Source organism: Pteropus alecto, unplaced genomic scaffold, assembly GCF_000325575.1.
Source record: "Pteropus alecto unplaced genomic scaffold, ASM32557v1 scaffold113, whole genome shotgun sequence".
In the NCBI taxonomy this organism is placed as follows: Eukaryota; Metazoa; Chordata; class Mammalia; order Chiroptera; family Pteropodidae; genus Pteropus; species Pteropus alecto.
Genome location: NW_006433949.1, coordinates 5,349,815 through 5,368,477, shown reverse-complemented (window position 1 = coordinate 5,368,477; position 18,663 = coordinate 5,349,815). Strand labels below are relative to the sequence as shown.

Here is an 18,663-nt window from a genome sequence, read left to right as displayed (position 1 = left end):
ATATAATAATATTATGTATTATTATATATCAAAATATAATAATAATATATAATATTAATATTATATATTATTTTAATATATAATATATTACATATATAATATATTAAATATATTATTTTCAGGGCCAACTACGTGCCAGGCACTGCTGCCTACCCTCATGGAGCTGACATTCTGGCGAAGATGGAAAATAAATAAGTAAACATGCAAATAAACAAGATGATTACGGAATATTAGTAAGCTAAGAAAAATGGGTGGGAGGGAGGGAGCTCTCGCGGAGGTCAGGACAGGTACGCTGAGAAGGCACCAGGCCCGCGAAGAACGGGAGGCAAGAAGTGTGGCTGGGAGAACAGCAAGTGCAAAGGTAAAGAGGTAGGAAAGGATTCTGTGTTGAAGGTATTCGGGGAAAACCCAGAGTGACTGAAATGTAGGAATGAAAGGGTGGAAGAGAGAGACAAGGAGATGAGGCTGGAGGGGAAGCCAGGGGCTATGTTATCAGAATGAATTACCACGTTAAGATAATAGTTAAAGCGTATCCCCCACTTTACAGATGAGAAAACTGACAGACAGAAGGAAAGAAATAATGTTTCTACTTTCAAAGGCAACTTGCTAAGGGGGCTACGGACTTACGTAAAAGATAGTGAGTTCATTGACAAAGCCCTCACAATAACTACTTCTTTATGTCCCAAAGAACCTAAGAGCTAGATTTAATGCACTGTTGATAACGCAGCACCCGGTAGCTGGCTAGATTCTAACTGAATACAATTTTGGCCACTCGTAAAATAGGGTAAATATATCTTCAAGCTGTTCTGCTGATCTCCCTGACAAAAATTCATACATTTTCTTTGTTGTCTACCACCAAACCGTGCTCAGAATTTCCACATTCACACTGAAACAAAATTAGCCCCCAAACACAATAATAACAATGGAAAACATCGTCAGTTATTTCTTATTTTGGCTTCCTGCTCATTACGGATTGAATGAGTTAATACACATAAAGTGCTTAGAGCAGTGCTTGGGAGATGGTATCACTAAGCGTCAGCTATTATATCGATATTAATATTATTATGTCATATGCTGATTGATGAAGATGAAAATAAGTGAGCTATTAAATATGCTTTGATATGTCCCACACTCCCCTTACCCAATTGCTCTCTCTTACGGCTGTGCCCAGTGTTTAGGAAAAAACTCAGTAAAAGTCAAGAGTTCTGCCATCAAGTCCCCTTTCTCCTTGGTATGGAACAGAAGGCATATATATATATATTTTTTTTAGGCGAGGCAACCCTTGGTTGACCTCACAGATCGCAAGGACCTTGTCAGCTTACAACCCCTTTTTTAATTTTACTTTTTACTCCTACAGCACCTGCTCTTCCCAGGTGGTCTCCCATCCAAGTACTAACCAGGCCCGACCCTGCTTGGCTTCCGAGATCAGAAGGGATCGGGCTTGTTCAGGGTGGCATGGCCACAGACCAGAAGGTATATTTCTGTTACCTGGCAGGTAACAGAACCTCAGCAGCCAGTGACACATTAGTGGGAAATAGCTTTTCTGGCAATCTCCTGATATCCGATAACGCCCTATGAGAATAGAGCATAGGTCACTCATGCGGGTGGATGGGATGGGAGCCCTGAGTGGCCTCTGCTGGACACCCGTCCTTGGCTCCTTGTTGCCCTTGGAGAGAGACTCACGTTTTAGGCCTTCTGGCTCCTGCACGCCGGCCTCTCCAGCCCCATTTGGAGCCTCTGTCCTTGTTCACCGTCTCCCTCTTTCCTGTCCCCGGTCATCGTCCAGGTCATTTCCTCTGTTTGGAGCTCTCTTTCCTCTGTCTCACATGGCCAGCGCCTGCTCCTTCTTCCTGTCTTGGCTCACATGACACCCTCCTCAGGGCTGACTTCTCAGGCCACCCTATCTTAAGCAGGTCCCCTGACCTATGCTCCGACACAGCCCCGGTGTGTTTCCTTCATGGCTCTTGATGTGAATTGGGGTTATTTTACTCTGTTGGTTATTGACTGGTTGAGTGTCTGTCTCTGTGACCTGACTGTGAGCTCCGTGAGTGCAGACACCATGTCTCTCCCTATTCACAGCTCTGTGTCCAGTGCCCAGCTGAGGGCCTGACTCTCAGCATTCCCTGAATCCCCTTCCATGAGGTTGGAGTGACGGAAAACCAAACAGATACACCAACAAAGCAAACCGACACTGAAAGAGAATTGGCCAGCTTAACTTTCTGATCAAGATAGCCAGTTATTTTGGTAGTGGTAGAACAGAGGGCAAACCGAGTCATCTAAGCTTCCATGTCACAGTTCTGCAGGGTGAGCCTCTGCCTTAGCATGGCAGACACAGGGGTGCTGTCTGAATGACCAGAAGAAGGAATTTTGGGTTTGAGGTCAAGTGCTCCTGAAAGAATTTCAGTCCCTTAGCCTTTATTTTATAAGCCAGAGTCACTGACAGTTTTTCATGTAAATGGAACCCACCCCTCCGATATTTGTATGTGAATTATGCTATGCCGCATTTTATTGCAGACAATGTTATATAATAGATGTAAGGATCTTTAATACGGTAGTAGCTGAAGCACAAGGAAGATAAGGCCTGTAGGATTGGCTCTGAATCTCAGTTTTCCTCATCTGTAAAATGGGGATAATCATATTTATAGCACAGCACGGGCTGGTTCTGAGGCTTCACTGAGATCATGAGTGAAAAAGAGACCTGTATTAGCATCTTTAATCTTGAAAACCATGCAGAGATCTGTATGGACATTCCCATTGTACAGGTGAGACAACTAGGCTCAGAGAAGTCAGGCAAAGGGGTGGAGCTGGGATTTGAACCCACACAGTGTCTGGGAGTTGAATGCAGAGCTGAACCCACACAGTGTCTGCCTTTGAATCTCTTGCCAGCCCAGGGTTCATATTGGGAGCCAAGGGGAAGAGTGGCCACAAGCAAAAAAGGAAGGCGTCGTTTTGCTAAAAATTCTGCAACCCAGAGACAGACCCTCTCCAGCAGGGTTCACAAAGCAGTGGAAGAAGGAAGGCCCAGACAACCCACTAAAGAGGACAAAATATTTGCAAATTATGTATCTGATAAAGGACTTCTTTCCAGAGTATGTAAAGAGCTCTTACAACTCAATAATAAAAAAAGAAGAACAACTCAATCAAAAGTGGGCAAAGAATCTGAATAGACCTTTCTCCAAACATGGTATACAAATGGCCAAGAAGCACATGAAACGATGCTCAGTTTCATTAGTCATTAGGGAAATGTAAATCATAAGAACAGACCCACCAGGATGGCTGGGACAAAAAAGACAGACCATGACAAGTGTTATTGAGAATGCAGAGAAACTAGAACCCTCATTTATTGCTGGTGGGAATGTAAAATGGCACAGCTGCTTTGGAAACAGCTCCCCCAAAAGGAAAACAGGGAATCACTATGTGACCCAGCAATTCTACTCCTAGGAATATGCCCAAGAAAATCGAAAACATATGTTCACAAACAACTTGTACATGAATGTTCATGGCAGTATTATTTATTTATTCATCCATCCATCTATCTATCTATCTATCTATCTATCTATCTATCTATCTATCTATCTATTTATTTAATAAATACCAGGCCCGACCCTGCTTAGCTTCCGAGATCAGACGGGATCGGGCTTGTTCAGGGTGGCATGGCCGTAAACAGCAGTATTATTTATAGTAGCCTATAAGAGCCGAAGAAATGGAATCAACCTAAATGTCCATCAACAAATGAGTGAAAAAGCCAAACGTGGTCTATCCACACAATGGAATATTATTCAGCCCTTAAAAAGAAGGAAGTGCTGATACGTGGTGCCACGTGGATGAACCTTGAAAACATTATGCCAAGTGAAAGAAGTGAAACGTGAAGGATCACATCACATATGATTCCATTTATATGAAATGTCCAGAATGGGTAAATTCATAGAGATAGAAAGTAGATTATGCCGCATTTTATTGCAGTGGTTGCCAGGGGCTGGGGGGCGGGGGATGGGGAGTGACTGCTAATGGGTATGAGATTTCTTTTTGGAATGATGAAAAGTTATTAGAATTAAATAGTGGTGATGATTATCCGACCTTGTGAATATACTAAAAATTACTCAGTTGGACATTCTTTTGTTTTATGTCATTTATTTTTTAAAGGAGCGAGAAGCAGTGACAGAGTTTTTTGCACCTTGAGGGTTCCAGGGGACCAGAGAAGTTGATGGGGTCTGGCAAGAGATGGTGGCAGGCTTAGAAGCAGCCTTGGTTGCACTAGTACCTGCTGGAAGCAGCAGCCAGGCTCTGCAGGTGTAACAGTTAGCAGATGAGACTTTTGTGTGAGCGTGTGAGAAACACCTCTTAGAAATATAGAATTTTGCGAGGGGTTGACCTAGCAGTGAAACCTGGGCTATTGTTTATTAATATAAGCCTCGTTGAAACTCACAAATGGTTAATACTTAGGGAAATTAAAATTGACCCTGCTTCTGTAGTGGCCGAATTAGCTTCGAGTAATTGTTCTAGTTGGGAATGAGGCTTGAAGTAAAAGTAATCCAAGAATTTGTGCTGAATGTGGGAACAGGTTGGCTTGACACCAGGGTAACGTAGTGTTCTGTTAAGAGCTTTTGTGTGACCCCAACAGAGTAACAGAGCCCTAGCTTTCTATTTTGTGGCCTATTTCGGAACTCCTCCCTGGAGGAGTTAAATCCATTTTAAGTAGATGTACAAGTGTCAGAGCATATGTCTCTGGAACGTACCAACCTTATTCTACCCCAGGGCCTTTGCATGTCCTGGCTCTGCCTAGATCTTCCCATGGCTGGCTTCTTCTCATCCTTCATCACCCTTTTTAAAATAGAATCTCTTCACCGCCACCTGCCCCCACTAAGCCTCTCTCATACTTTTTTTCTCTTCACTGTGCGTATTACTCTCCGAAATGATCTTATGTGTGGTCTGTCTCTCCCCATTCGCATGGAAGTTCCTGGAGAGCTGGGATCTTAACTGTCTCATTTGACAGGCAGGGGGAGGTTGTGGGTGTCCTGTGCTGCTCATGGAGGATTGGGGAAGCCTGCCGAGTTGGGGGGCAGAGTGGATCCCGTTGGCTGTGGATCTGAAGCCACACTTCCCAGACGGCTCATCTGTTAGTTTCCTGTGTCTTATTTCTTAACTGGTTCAGAATTCTTGAGGGGATGAAGAGTGGTTAATTCGCTGACTCAACATGTAGGCTGCTTCCAGTCACTGAGATGCCCAAATGTTTGCTGTATAAAGCTGGCATTTATCTGTAGGGTCACCATAGCGTCTGGCACGTAGTAAGTGTTCAGAAATTGCTGAATGGTTGACTGTGTGTGGGAGAACCTGCTCCCTGCTTTCTACCCTTGAGAAACGGAGGCAGAAAGTTTCCCAGAGGCTGTGGCTCCTTCACTGAGGGGACCAGGCACTCTCGAGTCATGTTTCTTTGTATTGGCTTTAGCGCTCCTCCTTCATCTGAATTCCCCCTCCCAGCTTTTCTCTTTGAACTTCAGAGCGAACTGCCACCCGGCCAGCTTTCTACAATGGCGGCAGGAACCAAGGATGGCCATAAATGGAAGGGAAGGCTGGTGACCCGGGCTTTTTCTGTCGTTGGTCCCATAGATGTCTGCTTACCACATCCCTCACCCCCTCCATTTTCTTCTCATTGAAAACGGGCCTTGGATGTTGCCGCAATCCAGCACAGATGTGGGAGGGATTCTGGGGGCGGCTCACGGGATGTTTGAAGTGATGGAGACATTCTCTCTGGTGGCTGTCATTTCCTTCTGTTGGTAGATACTCCCTGAGGAGACAGAGTGGCTCAAGGGAAAATATTATGAGCCACCTGTCTTTCAAAAGCATGAAGAACTTACCTGAAGAGCATCAGGTCCCCGCGATGTGGTTGATAGAACAAAAACGTGAGCTTAACTATGGAAAACAGTGTGGAGGTTCCTCAAAAAATTAACAGTAGAGCTACCACATGATCCAGCAATCCCCTTCTGCATTTTACCCAAAGGAAATGAAAACAGATCTCGAAGAGATACATGCACTCTTGTGTTTACTGCAGCATCATTCACAATAGCCAAGATAGGGATGCCACAGTGGATGAATGGATAAAGAAGATATGATCACACACAAACATACACGATGGAATATTATTTAGCCACCGGAAAGAAGAAAGTTCTACCATTTGTGACGACATGGATGGACCTTGAAGACATTATGCTAAGTGAGGTAAGTCTGACAGAGAAAGGCAAATATTGTATGACATCACTTATATGTGGAATCTAAAAGAGCCAGAGTCATAAAAACAGAGCAGAGAGGTGGTTACAGAGGCTGGGGAATGGAGGAATTGGGGAGATGGCATTTAGGGACCCAAACTTGCAACCAGGAGGTAAATAAGTCCTGAGATCTAATGCACAATATAGTGATTATGGACAACAATACTATATTCTAAACATCAAACTTCTAAACATCAAAGATCTGACAGACTACACCTTAATTGTTCCCATCACGAAAAAGAAACGATAGTGTGATGTGACAGAGATGGTAGCTAAGGCTACAGTGCAGTCACATCGCAGTATATAAATGTAGCAAATCAACATGTTGTGTGCCTTAAACGTACACAAAATCACACGTCAACTTTATTTCAATTAAAAAAAAACAAAACACAGTGGACTTAATATTAGTGGACGTGAACTTCTGCTGAGGTAAAAACCCAGTAACATTGGAACCGAAACGACAAAACTTCTGACATTTTCCAAGCGTTTACTCGGCGGCGGGAACCGTACTGAACTGTCATTTCTCTGTCCTTACAGATTTTTCAGGACTAGAACAAAATGTCAGAATAAAACAGCATTTGTTTTGAGTGGACTGTAGAGCTGACCATTTCTTCTCGGTAAGAACGTGAAGTAGATCAAAAAATCACCCTTCGAGATGGAGAAGAATTCACTTATTTACCAACCCCTTCCTTCGTTCTGAAGATTTTTTCTTGTTATCATCTTTAGAAAAAAAATCCTTATTTCTGACTAGAAGTGTGGCCTAAACATTTATTATAGAAAATTGGAAAATATTAAAAATTTATAGTTAAATTTGAAGTTATAATGGCTAAGGTTTAGCAAGTACTTTGCATATATTATCCCTTTTAATTCACGTGACAACCCCTCGGAGGGTTCTTTCCAATTTATAGATAAGGAAACTGAGGCTTAGGTTAAGTTACTTCATCGATGTCATATAACAGAAAGCAGTGGAGCCAAGATTCAAACCCTGGTGGGCCTGATAATAGAATTTTGCTCTTAGCCTTTACATTGTAACTGTCCATAATCCTGCTACTTAGAGGAGACCATCGTAGACATTTCAGAACACTTCCTAGGCATTTTTCCTTCATGTATGTTCGTGCATGTGAATGCATGATTATGGGTATGTGGATACTTTTCACTGATAAAGAATGTAGACTCTCATTGCACATACAGCCTTATATTCTGTCTTTTGTCTCTCCTTGACCTTTACTTTAAACATTTCCCTGGATCATAAAAATTCTTCGAAAGCATGCGTTAATAGTTATGTAGTAGTCCGTGTTACAAATGGACATATTGTAACTTACTTAGTCGCTCTCCTATGTTGGAATCAATTTTTATATCCATTTGTAATTTTTAACATTTAGACCACAACAAGAATGACAACAATTAAGCAGTTACTCTGTGCCAAGCATCATGCTTCATGTTTATTAACTCATTTTATAATTCACTTAATAATTAATGCTGGGATGAACATCAAATATGTAATGTTATTCCTCTCCATTTAGTTAAGTTTTATTTTGAAATTTTAATCTCTTGGCAAAGCTTTCTTTGTATAGATCTTGCATATTTTCTAGGTTTATTCCTGGTATTTTAATTTTTGTTTGCCATTGTGAATATGCTGATAGTTTGATCTATTGAGTTGTCAATACTGAAATCCTAATTTTAGAACGTGTTCTCTTCAAAACACGTCTCTCTTTCAAAGCCGTGTTCATCTTTATCATCCCTTTATCTCTGGTACATACTTGGCCAGTGTAAAGTAGGTGAGGTTTTCTCTCTTTCTATCTCTGTGTCTCTCTTTTTGTCTCTCTCTCTATCTCTCTCTCTCTCACACACACACTGACACACCTGTGCAGGCTTACATCACTGCCTGAACATAGTCTGAAATACCCTGTCCAGGTGTGAGAAGTCCCTTTATACAGGTCAGTATTGTATTAGATCCCAAACTCCTAGATAGCAGGCTTCCTCAAAATAGCCTGATGGATGTGGGCACTTAATAAATATTTAGTAATCATGTCCAAGTTTTTAGGTGACTTCACAATTTCTCGTTTCGATTTCGCTTGCTCAGACTGGGCTCGCAGATCACAAGGTGTATTTTCCTCGCCATGACCATTCATTCATTCATGCTTGTCTGTCTCCTTCTTGGGCTTCTGGACCACTTCTCCCATAAATATCTTCAAGGACAGAGTGAGAATTGTCCTTTTACCTATCTATCATTAAAGCCAAGAAGCTAGAGAGGAATTCTGCCAGGCTTAATTGAGACTATTAGATGAGCTTCTTGTATCGATGGGGCAGGACTCTTAAAGGGGAACTTCCTGAACGTCACAGGGTGAGGTGTAATGGTCTGATTATCATGCTTCACGAGGCTAGACCGTGAACTCCATGGGGCCCAGGACTGTCATGTTTGATTTCGTCCACTGGTGTCACCTTTCTGAGCCCCGTTGCCTCATGGACAGATGGGACAACAGCTTTCTTGCATACCTTGCTGGGGTTTGCAAGGAACAAGTGATATCGCGTTCACGGAAAATGCTTTGAGAAATAAAAATGTGGACAAATGTGGTAACAACAACAACAACAACAACAACAATAATAGCAATGTCACACTATCAAAATTGTCCAGAACAAAGAACAAATGAAGTTATCAGAAGAGGGAGTTAAATATAAGAAGTCTCCTATTAGGGGAATAAGAGACATGATGCTATAAAGGGTAAAGGAAACAGAGGGACAAATTCCTGAATTTCACCCGTAGAAAAGAAAGAGAATGAGGGAGGAAGGACATCAGCAAAAGTCCAGCTAGAGAGACCCATTAAAAACTCCTATGTTGGAAGAAAAGGGGGCGAGATGGGTCTACGAGGCAAGAATATTAGGACGGAAGACCTTGCAATACCCCCATATCGACAATGGCTCAGGTCATTAAAAGTGAGAACCAATGTATCATTAAGAACAGTATTTCCCAAAGTGTGTTCTGTGGCACATTAGCCTTAGGATCAAGGGGTCCTGGGCCACATGCTTAGTGTGGTGCCACGCTGTTCCACTGAAGAGCCACAAGCACAGTGGTTGGCCAAAGGCTTCAAGAAACCCTAAAGGAAGCGAAACAGTCCACTTTTACTTAACTTAGCATTTGACTTCTCAGTCTCATCCCTCTATTCTCTACCCCCTTTTTGGTAAAACTTGACATCAGGCAGAACCAGTCGGTTTTGGAAAGTCTGGCTTAATTCTTGAACTTGCAGAACCGGAAGTTTTCAGGTATGTTCCGGTTCATGCTCTGAAGGCATCGTGCGTCTGGATGATCAGCTTCAAATTGAGGAATGTCCTGACCTGGACCAGCAAGTTGAGAACAGAGACCAGTTTCCAAATGTAGACCCCTCGGTCTGCAGCGCGAGGCTGTTGGCGAGCCCCAGACCAGCCAGGAAAATTATCCTTGGGAACTAGCCTTGGCTGACCTCTTAGTGACCTTGGCATTCGCCTGCATCTCCTGGATGTTTTCCAAAAAAGTTTTAGCAGAAATGCAGACACAGGAGGGAAGGGAAAGTAGGAGCAAACGTAGGCCTCTGTAACAATTCGTTCATTGATTCATTCATCAAACATTTGTTGCCTACTGACCATGTGCCTGGCATTGTGGAATCTCAAGGGAGCTCATAAATACAAATCAGTGCAAGGAAGTACAGGTGCTCCAAGAGAAATCTGTGCAGAATATAGTGGGGGTACAATGTAGAGTGAGGGAGAGAGAGCGATCAAGAGAGACTTCATGGAAGAGGTGATTTTCCAGCTGATCATTGAAAGAGAAATGAAATCTGCATTTTAACAAGATTTTCAAGTGGTTGAAGTTTGAGAAACACTGATCTAGGATGTGAGTCCTCTTTCTTGGCTTCCCCTTCATGATTATTCGAAGGTTTACTCTGAAGTCATCATTAAAATTCACACATTTTAAGCCAGAAATAGTTTCGCTTATTAATTAATGACAGACTCCACCTCAACCCTACCATGTTTTGCCAACTCATTTAATAGCTACTGTTTCGTTATCTGGGAAGTGTTTAATGACTTTGGGAGGGAGGTTCTGGCTGGACTTCTTTTTTCTTCTTTCTTTTTAATGGGAAGTTTCAAACGTATAAAAAAATAGAGTAACATAATGAATCCTCATGTTCCCATAACCCAGCTTCAACAACCATCTATTAGTGGCCAATCTTGTTTAATCCATATTTCCCATATAATGTTATGACAAAACCATTATATCATTTTCAGTGGTAAATTAAAATGGCATTTAAAATGTATTTTCTCTTATAGGACACAGAGATCAACATCTTGAAATAGATGTAGTCTGCACCTCTAATAACGTAGGACTAAAAGGACAGTAGTTTAAATTCTAGATTCCCAAATGCCATTCTCTGCCACATAGTGGAGAAACTTTTTAAAGTAGTTGACATGGCAAAGGCCGTTGTGGCGACATGCATATCTGTAAAATCTGTGGGTATCTATAAAAGAGTTTTCTAACAGTGAGACACTTCTGCTAGGGTGTTTGTCATCTGAGACCATCTTACTGTTCTTCAGGGCTTCAAGCACAGGAATTCATAAGAAAGAACTCGCAAGGGTCCATAACATCAACAACCCTTTTCTTAGCTGACAATTATGTGGAAAGAGCTAAAGAGGGTTGAGAGAAGTCACATTGAGAGACCCAATGAATGACAATATTTGGAGCTCCAACTTGTGACCAGTTAAGCATCTGGGTCAGCTGCCTGTGGCCAAACCTGTCATTTCCAAGTTCTGCCCTGCTCACTGAAAAAAAAAATCTCCCCTCTAAACCTAATTGAAGTCAACTGGAGACATAGTTCTGATAGATGAATAGCCTGGGTCAGATAGAAGAACACCCAGTTTGGTTTGTCTTTCATTCTGTAGGTATTTATTTTCTTTTTGACCACAGACCTGGTCTTCTAGTGCAGGTGTGGTCAGGTTTGGGGCAGGACTGTGGCTTCCTGTGCCAGCCCACAACCAGATAATAGATTTTGACAATGGCTTCAGACCAACCATGGATTAGTGGCTGCATCTTCTGCAGGTTTATGAGACCTGCTGCCTTGTTTTGAGGCGGATTTCTCTTTGCCTCTTTTCTGTATTGGATCCTTTTTTCTTTTGTGGATCCTACGTCTTTCTCTTTCTTGACTTACTCCCACAACCTCCCATAGCTTTCTGAGAGAAGGTGTATGGCAGGTAAATTTTTTTTTCTTAGATATTGAATATTTGAAATGTCTTCATTCTTTCTTTTCCCTTGAATGTTTGGATGGGTTTAGAATCAAAATTGTCAATAATTTTCCTTTAGGATTTTGAAGTCATTCTTTCACTACTGTTTACCTTTCAGCATAGCTGATGAGAATTCCAAAGCCATTATGGATCCATACGTGGCATATTTCTTCTTCTTGAAAGTTTGTAGGATCAGAGAGAGATTTTATCCTTAAATATCTGAAATTTCGCCATGATGCACACATGCTTTGATGCACATCTCATTTCAGTCACTTTATTGAGTATCGAGGGACTCTTTTAAGCTGGAAATGCATGTGTTCAGTTCTGGAAATTTTCTCTATATTATTTATTTGATCATTTCCTCTCTTTAATTTTTTTGGAACTTTCTGATTAGATATTGGATTTCTGGGAATGACACATTTTCTTGACGATTTCCATCTTTTTGAGGGAATATTTCCTTTTTTAATTTATTTTTATTGTGGTAACACATACATAACATAAAATTTACCATTTTAACCATTTTAAGTGTACAGTTCAGCAGCATTAAGTACATTCACGCTGTTGTGCAACCATCACCACCGTCCACCTCCAGAACTCTCCCCTCTTCCCAAACTCACTAACTCCCCATTCCCCCTTACTCCAGCCCCTGACAACCACCATTCTACTTTCTGTCTCTGCAAATTTGACTACTCTAGGTCCCTCGCGTAAGTGGAATCATACAATATTTGTCCCTTTGTGACTGGCTTATTTTGTGACTTGGCATAATATCTTCAAGGTTCATCTATGCTGTGGCACGTGTGAGAATTTCTTTTAAAAGCTGAGTAATATTCCGTTGTATGTACATGCCACATGTTATCCGTCCATCTATCAATGGATGTCTGAGCTGCTTCCATACTTTCCATCATTTTGATTTTAGTATCTTCCTTGAGGGTGCCTCAATTTTTACTTCTAATCCTTCCACCGTTTTTTTTTTTAAATATCTACCCTCATATTTTTAATTCCCAAGAGCTCTGTTTTGCTTCTCTGATTATTTTATTTTTTCCAACCTGTTCTTTTTTTGTGGACACCCATGGCTTCTTCTCTGAGGATGTTAATCGTGTATTCTTGAAGTTTTCTTCTACTTCTCATTATTTACTTACTTACACTTCATTTCTTTTGTAAACCACAGGTCTCTTAACTCAGAAGAATTTCTCAAATGTCTGATAATCTTTATCTGTCTCTTCATGTTTCGAAGCGAGACACTGAAAACCTTTTCAAGAGTTTTGCGGATAAGGATGGGGCTTGTCCATGGGTGAGCATCTAGAGTGAGGGATTCGGTGGCGATTTCATCCTTTCACTGGAGGACTCCTAAATGTTTGTATCCTTGGGTTTTTTTCCTTTTGGAAGGTCACATCCTTGGAGATGAATTCTCCGATCTTCTGCCTGGATACCAGGGTAAGGATGTCAAGTGGGGGAGGGAACTAGAGGCTTCCTTGTTCCACATGCAGACTTTCCATTCATCCCCTGTTTTCTGTGTGGCACCTTGACTTTACTCTCAGCTGGCCTAGTGTCCAGAGCTATTCTGTTCAGTCTCACCAGGGAGCAAACCTCTCATGGTCTATCAGGCTTGTTAAGGAAGTAGGTGCCTATGGCATGGGGTGGGAGATAATTTCGGGTGGTTTAGTGACTTCTTAAACAGACTGTCAAAGATCTCTTCTCCCTTCAGCCCTGCCTTTTATTCCTACCTTCAAAAGTGATATCTTCAGTTGGTATCTCTAATTTCCGAGCCTTTCTAGAATTTTGCAGGGCAAATTGACTTTTCGTTGCCTCCTTCTGCAGGATTTAGTTTCATTGTTATCAATTCTGTAAAGCTAGTCAAGGCTCAACTAGCCATTTTCCATCTTCTAATATTTTGTTACCGCTCTCATCTCTTTTCCTGTTTTGCTAATTTGTCCTTGGGTGTTTGTACGCTTCTAAATTCACTTACTGTCATTTTAAGTGGTTTCAGAAGGGAATGGAGAAAAACAGGTGTGTTCAATACTCTATGCTTAACCAAATAACCATGTTTATTTGAATGTGTTTCAGTATGGCATTAATATTTACCCTTCAGCAGCAACAGTTACATATTCCAGTGACATGTTTATTGGTCGTTGCTTTTACTCTTATCAAATTTGATAGTCTCAATAAAAACAGGGAAATTGCTACTGGAAAATGCAATGACCTGTATCCCTAAAATACACCCATCATCATCATCACCATCACCATCACCATCACCATCACCATCACCATCACCATCACCATCATCATCACCATCACCATCACCATCACCAACCATCACCACCACCACCACAATCATCATCATCATCATCATCAACATGTATTGAGTTCTAGTTGTGTTTTAGGCAATGAGATGAAACTATTTAACTGTTACCATTTATTCTTTTGAGCACTTAGTAGGTATTATCACAACCTATTTTACTGGGTTGTAAAACCAAGCCTCTGAAAGGTTGAGGAAGTTGCATGAAATCACAAACATAGCAAATAGCAGAAAATAGCCTGGCACATAATAGGTGCTCAATATATATGTGTTGCATGAACAAATATCCTTTCTCCAGGGTCAAAAGCCACATGGAAATTATGAGGTTCCTTTCAGATGGAATAAACAGAGATAACCGGGGATGCACCCAGGAAACCTGGGAGCATGATGAGTGAGGCCCGAAAGCTAGCCTGGGCTCCACTTTCCCAGCTGTGTGCCCTGGTGCAGGGCTGCATCTGCGTGGAGGAAGGGGTGCCATTTTCAATCTCACATGCACATGTAGTATGGACTAGCAGTGGCCCAGTCTGGGGAGAAATTCTTGAGATAGGTCTCTGGACATTAAGGACAGATTAAGTGCCCTTTCAACAAATAGACTCTCAATATATGGAGAAGCAAAGACTTTTGTGTCTCTGCCACTGGCAATGCTTGCCCCACCAACATTCCGAATCAACAAGCCATGTTTTACCGATTCTCACCTGCAACCCACTGCCTCACAACCTCCAGGACTGGGGTGGTGGAAAGATCACAGATACTCATAGCTCGAGGAACGCTCTTCTCAAATATGTAATTTTCAAAGTAGTTTTATCATTCCCTAGCACTTACTCCAACATTGTAATTTTATAGAAAGCTTTCCGGGCTTGGTTTAATAAATAAAGATATCGATGGTTTTGAGATTGCTGGCTCTTTTTACTTTCTGGAAACTACTTATTTTGAGCCTTGTCAATATTTTCCATATGTCTATGTTTCTGTCAGTTTGCATTATCTGTCTTGATGCTGGGATGCTCTTGATGATTGGGGCAGGTCAGTTCTTTATTAGGGGACAGTCCCTAGCATCGTAGGACATTAGAACTCTTGGTCCTTTCTAACAAATGCCAGGAGTGCCCCCAATCATTGAGACACCACGGATGTTCCCCTCACATTTCCAAATGTCTCCCTGGGGGAATGGAACCACTCCCAGCATTGGTGTGGCCGAATTGATCACAAATTACAGATAAGTGAGATTCGAAAGGAGCCGGGATAGAACATTGCAAGACACCCTAGGGAAAGCACACACCTGGCAGAGTTGGTCAGCCACCTTCCTCCTGCACAGCCTTCCTCTTCCTCTTGGTTCTTTGGACTTTAGAGTCTTTATCAGAGAACTCGTCGAGCCCAGTTCTGTACTATTTCAATGAAAAAACATTTCCAGTACCTTAAAGGGAATGCAATGGGGAGGGTGTAGGAAGCTCTTTTTAAAATTTGGGCTTCACTTCTTGGATGTTATTTTCATGTGACCTAAGGTGTTTCCAGGCTCCAAATCTATCCACCAGTCTGACAATTATTGCAGGTACCTAGCACAACGTCGTGGGTTGTGGGGTGGTGGCTTTTATTTTGTTTCATCCTTATAACAGTTTTGCTCAACTTAAAACACTTGCCACATTCCCATTTTCTAGATGAAGAAACCGAGGCTTTAAAAAGGTATGAAACTTGACCAGAGTCAACTTTCCGATTCCAGGGTCTTTGTCTGGCAATGGGATGGTCTCTTGCTATCGAACTATTGAAAAAGGCTTGGAGGAGGGAATGGGGATGAGATGTGGGGGGTAGGTCATAAAAAGAGGTTTCTATTCAAAGCAGGTACAAATCTTAACCTCCGGGACACAACCAGTGGCATCGTTAGTATTTAACCTGTCTCCACCAGCTGGAGCATTAGTTCATCACAGATCAACGAGGAGGAAAAGGCTTTGCAGGCAATTTTCTGTTGGCACTGGAAAAGGACTGACTTGGCTGCTGTCATTAACAAATCAACACAGAACGTGGCCACCAACGCTAGCCAGAGAGTCTGATTCTGCCTTCCAGCCCTGCTACAAAAAACCCAAGACCGGAAATCTTGAGAGAGGAAGGAAAAAAGGAAACTGGCTAGTCGGTCCTAAGAAACCCAGTAAGGTGACTTCCGGGGCTCCAGTGTTTGGGGAAAGCAGACACTGCGGACCGTCAACGCCGTTCATTCATTCACACATGCATTCATTTCATTACGTTTACTGAGCATCTGCCGCCTGACAGATTCTATTCTAGGTGAAGTTAAACAACAGACTGTTTGATTTTAAACAGCAATCGGAGAAGGCCCCAGGAAGTGACTTTTGATTTACCAATACCTTGCTGGGCACTGTTTCAAGCGTTTTAAAATTATTATCTCATTAATACAAGCACCCCAAGAAAAACAGCTATGATTACTTCCATTTTTACAAAGAGACTGGGGTTAAGAGAGATGTAGTGATTTCAGAGATCTTACAGCTGGCCCGTGGTGGAACTGGGGTTTGAACCCACGCAGTCGAAACTTCAACGGCTGCACGCGTGGATGTTTGGTGTAGATAGCCTACAAACAGGGCTTAGGAAAGGGCAAGTTGCGGGTGCAAACGAGTTCTCCGTGCGTACTCACGAAGAGAACACGGTGCCACCCACGGACAAGTGTGGGCGGACTTGCATGGGGGAGCGGGCAGCGTCTCTCGATCTTCTCTGAGCTGCATCTGGACTCACCCCGTCTGTGGCTGGGGAGTTCCGTTGCCCAGCTGCAGAGGAGGTGGGCCGGTGGGGGAGGGAGCTCACTGCCAGGGTTGCCCCGGGACAGTGCCAGTCCGAAGCTCACCCCGCAGCCACCCCCGGGCCAGCTGCTCCAGTCAATAAGGCGAGGAGCTCGCGGGTGCTCGTCGCCCTCCTGGTGAGGTTCGCCCTCTCGGCTGAGGAGGGCCGCGGAGACGAGCCCCGAAAGAGCGGACTCGAGGCCTCCGCCGTCTCGACTCCCGGAGACCCGCACGCAAACAGCGCGCGGAGTTCCCCAAGCATTCCCGCGAGCGCCGCGGGCGCAGGACGGAGCCGTGGAGGGGTGTTTGGGAGCGCTCGGGGCGTGCGCAGCGCACGAGGGAGATCTACAACGTGCTGGGGTAGGAAGAGTAACAGAGAGGCGAGCGCGCGCGCCCAAGAGAGGCCTGGAGAGGGAGCCGGCACGCAGGAAAGAGGGCCGGGGGGTGCCCGAGGGAACCGCAGAGAGGGCGCTGGCGTAAAAGAAGCGAGAAAGAACTGTTGCCCCAGAGAGGGCGTGCCAAAGTGCGGAACCAGGGGTCAAGGAGAGGGTGTCGGGAGTCGCTTAGGGACTCTCAGACAGTGGCCAAAGCGGCTCCCTGGGCGCAGCCAAAGTACCGTAGGCTACGAGAGAGCCCTGCGTGCGGGAGAGCGCGAGCGCCGGGCGCGGCCGGCGGGGCGCGGAGCGCCTGCGCGCGCCCGGAAACGCAGCGTGCCGTTGCCTGTCCAGATGGCGCGCTTTGAGGGTCCAGAAAAGCGGGTTGAGGAGAACCCCAGGAGTGCCGAGGAATGTCGGAGGCAGGGAGAGAAGCCGCAAAGTCGACGGCAGAACTTTGCCCGGCTGGAGAGAGAGCGCAGCCTGGGGGCTGGAAGGAAGCGGGAAGCCCGCCCGGGGAGGCTTGGTCGGGGCTCTGAGCGCCACAAGGAGCGCAGAGGAGGCGGAGCTGGTGGAGGGAAGTTTCGAGAGCCTGAGAAAGGTGAGGAGGAGGAGGTGCAGAGGACGAGAAGAACCCTGGACGCGCAGGGCTGTGGGGAAGGGAGCCGTGTAGAGCGCGCTGGGTCTCCGGGAGGGGCGCCACGCCACCCACTGTCCCAACCCCTTGTCCCCCTCCTGGTCCTAACCCACTCACCATGATGGAGAAGACGAAAGCCACGATGTTGATGGGGTACGCGGGGCAAAAACACGAGACGATGGCGAGCCACAGGTAGTTCTTGGGCATGGGCACGTCCTCCTCGGTCTTGTCATCTTCGGTGTTGGCCTCGGGACTGCTGTCCAAAGCCCTCTTGAAGTCCGGGCTGGGGGTGTACTGAGACATGGGCGAGGCCTTGGCGGCGCGGGGACAGCAGAGGAGCGCACGGTTGGCGCGGTCTGGGACTCTGGCCCCCGGCTCCTGGCGAGGCTCTGAAAAGCCGGCGGAGCGAGGCTCAAGGGAGACGTGACCTCACCCCTCCTGCGTCCTCCGCTGGCAGCCGCCGGGGCTCAGGGACCTGGGCCAAGAGCCTCTGCACAAGAGGGAGGGAGGGAGCAAGGCAGTAAGGGGAGGTGGCAGGCGGGGAGAGGGAGCGCGCCCGCCTGAGAAACGGGGGAATGGCACTCGACGGACACACCCAAAGACCTGACAGACGCAGACTCACTCAGAAGTCCGGAATAAAAGTTTTAGGGAGGAGGGAGAAGAGGAGCTTCAGGGAAGCGGGCAGCAAAGCTCCTTCAAATTGCAAACTGGCCAGCCCGTGGGCTGAAGATGACCAGCCTATTTTTTTTTTTTTTAAAGCAGCTGAATTCGAATGCATTTAGACGGAACAGGAGGTCACCCAAATCTATCCAGTTGGCCACAGAGTTCCTATTTCCTCTTGACTTCAATAATTTACATTATTGTCTGGCCCCCTGAGGCACTTAATTTGCTTCCCCTGCCCCAATGCCTTCTTCCGCTCAGATCTTGAACAGTGAGCCTCAGTAATTTCTCTTCCCCCGAAGGTGGGCAGGGAGCAAGGGGCCCAGCTTTGGGTCCAGCCCTTTCCACGCTGCTCTTGGATTTCTGGAGACTGGAGTCCAGGATAGCCCGGCAGTGGGCACCTCCCAGCCAG

At 44.6% G+C, this 18,663-nt stretch overlaps 1 protein-coding gene and 1 pseudogene across 1 annotated transcript in view; both read right to left on the bottom strand.

Moving 5' to 3' along the window:
* TMEM233 (transmembrane protein 233) overlaps positions 1-18,172 on the bottom strand; it is a 24,489-nt gene extending 6,317 nt beyond the window's left edge. Inside the window, exon 1 of the mRNA XM_006908602.1 lies at positions 17,709-18,172. Within this exon, the coding sequence (XP_006908664.1) occupies positions 17,709-17,894 (186 nt within the window). The 5' untranslated portion in view covers positions 17,895-18,172. The remainder of the gene's footprint in view (positions 1-17,708) is intronic.
* On the bottom strand, positions 1,349-1,467 carry LOC112477279 (annotated as a pseudogene).
* Positions 18,173-18,663: the final 491 nt, after the last annotated feature.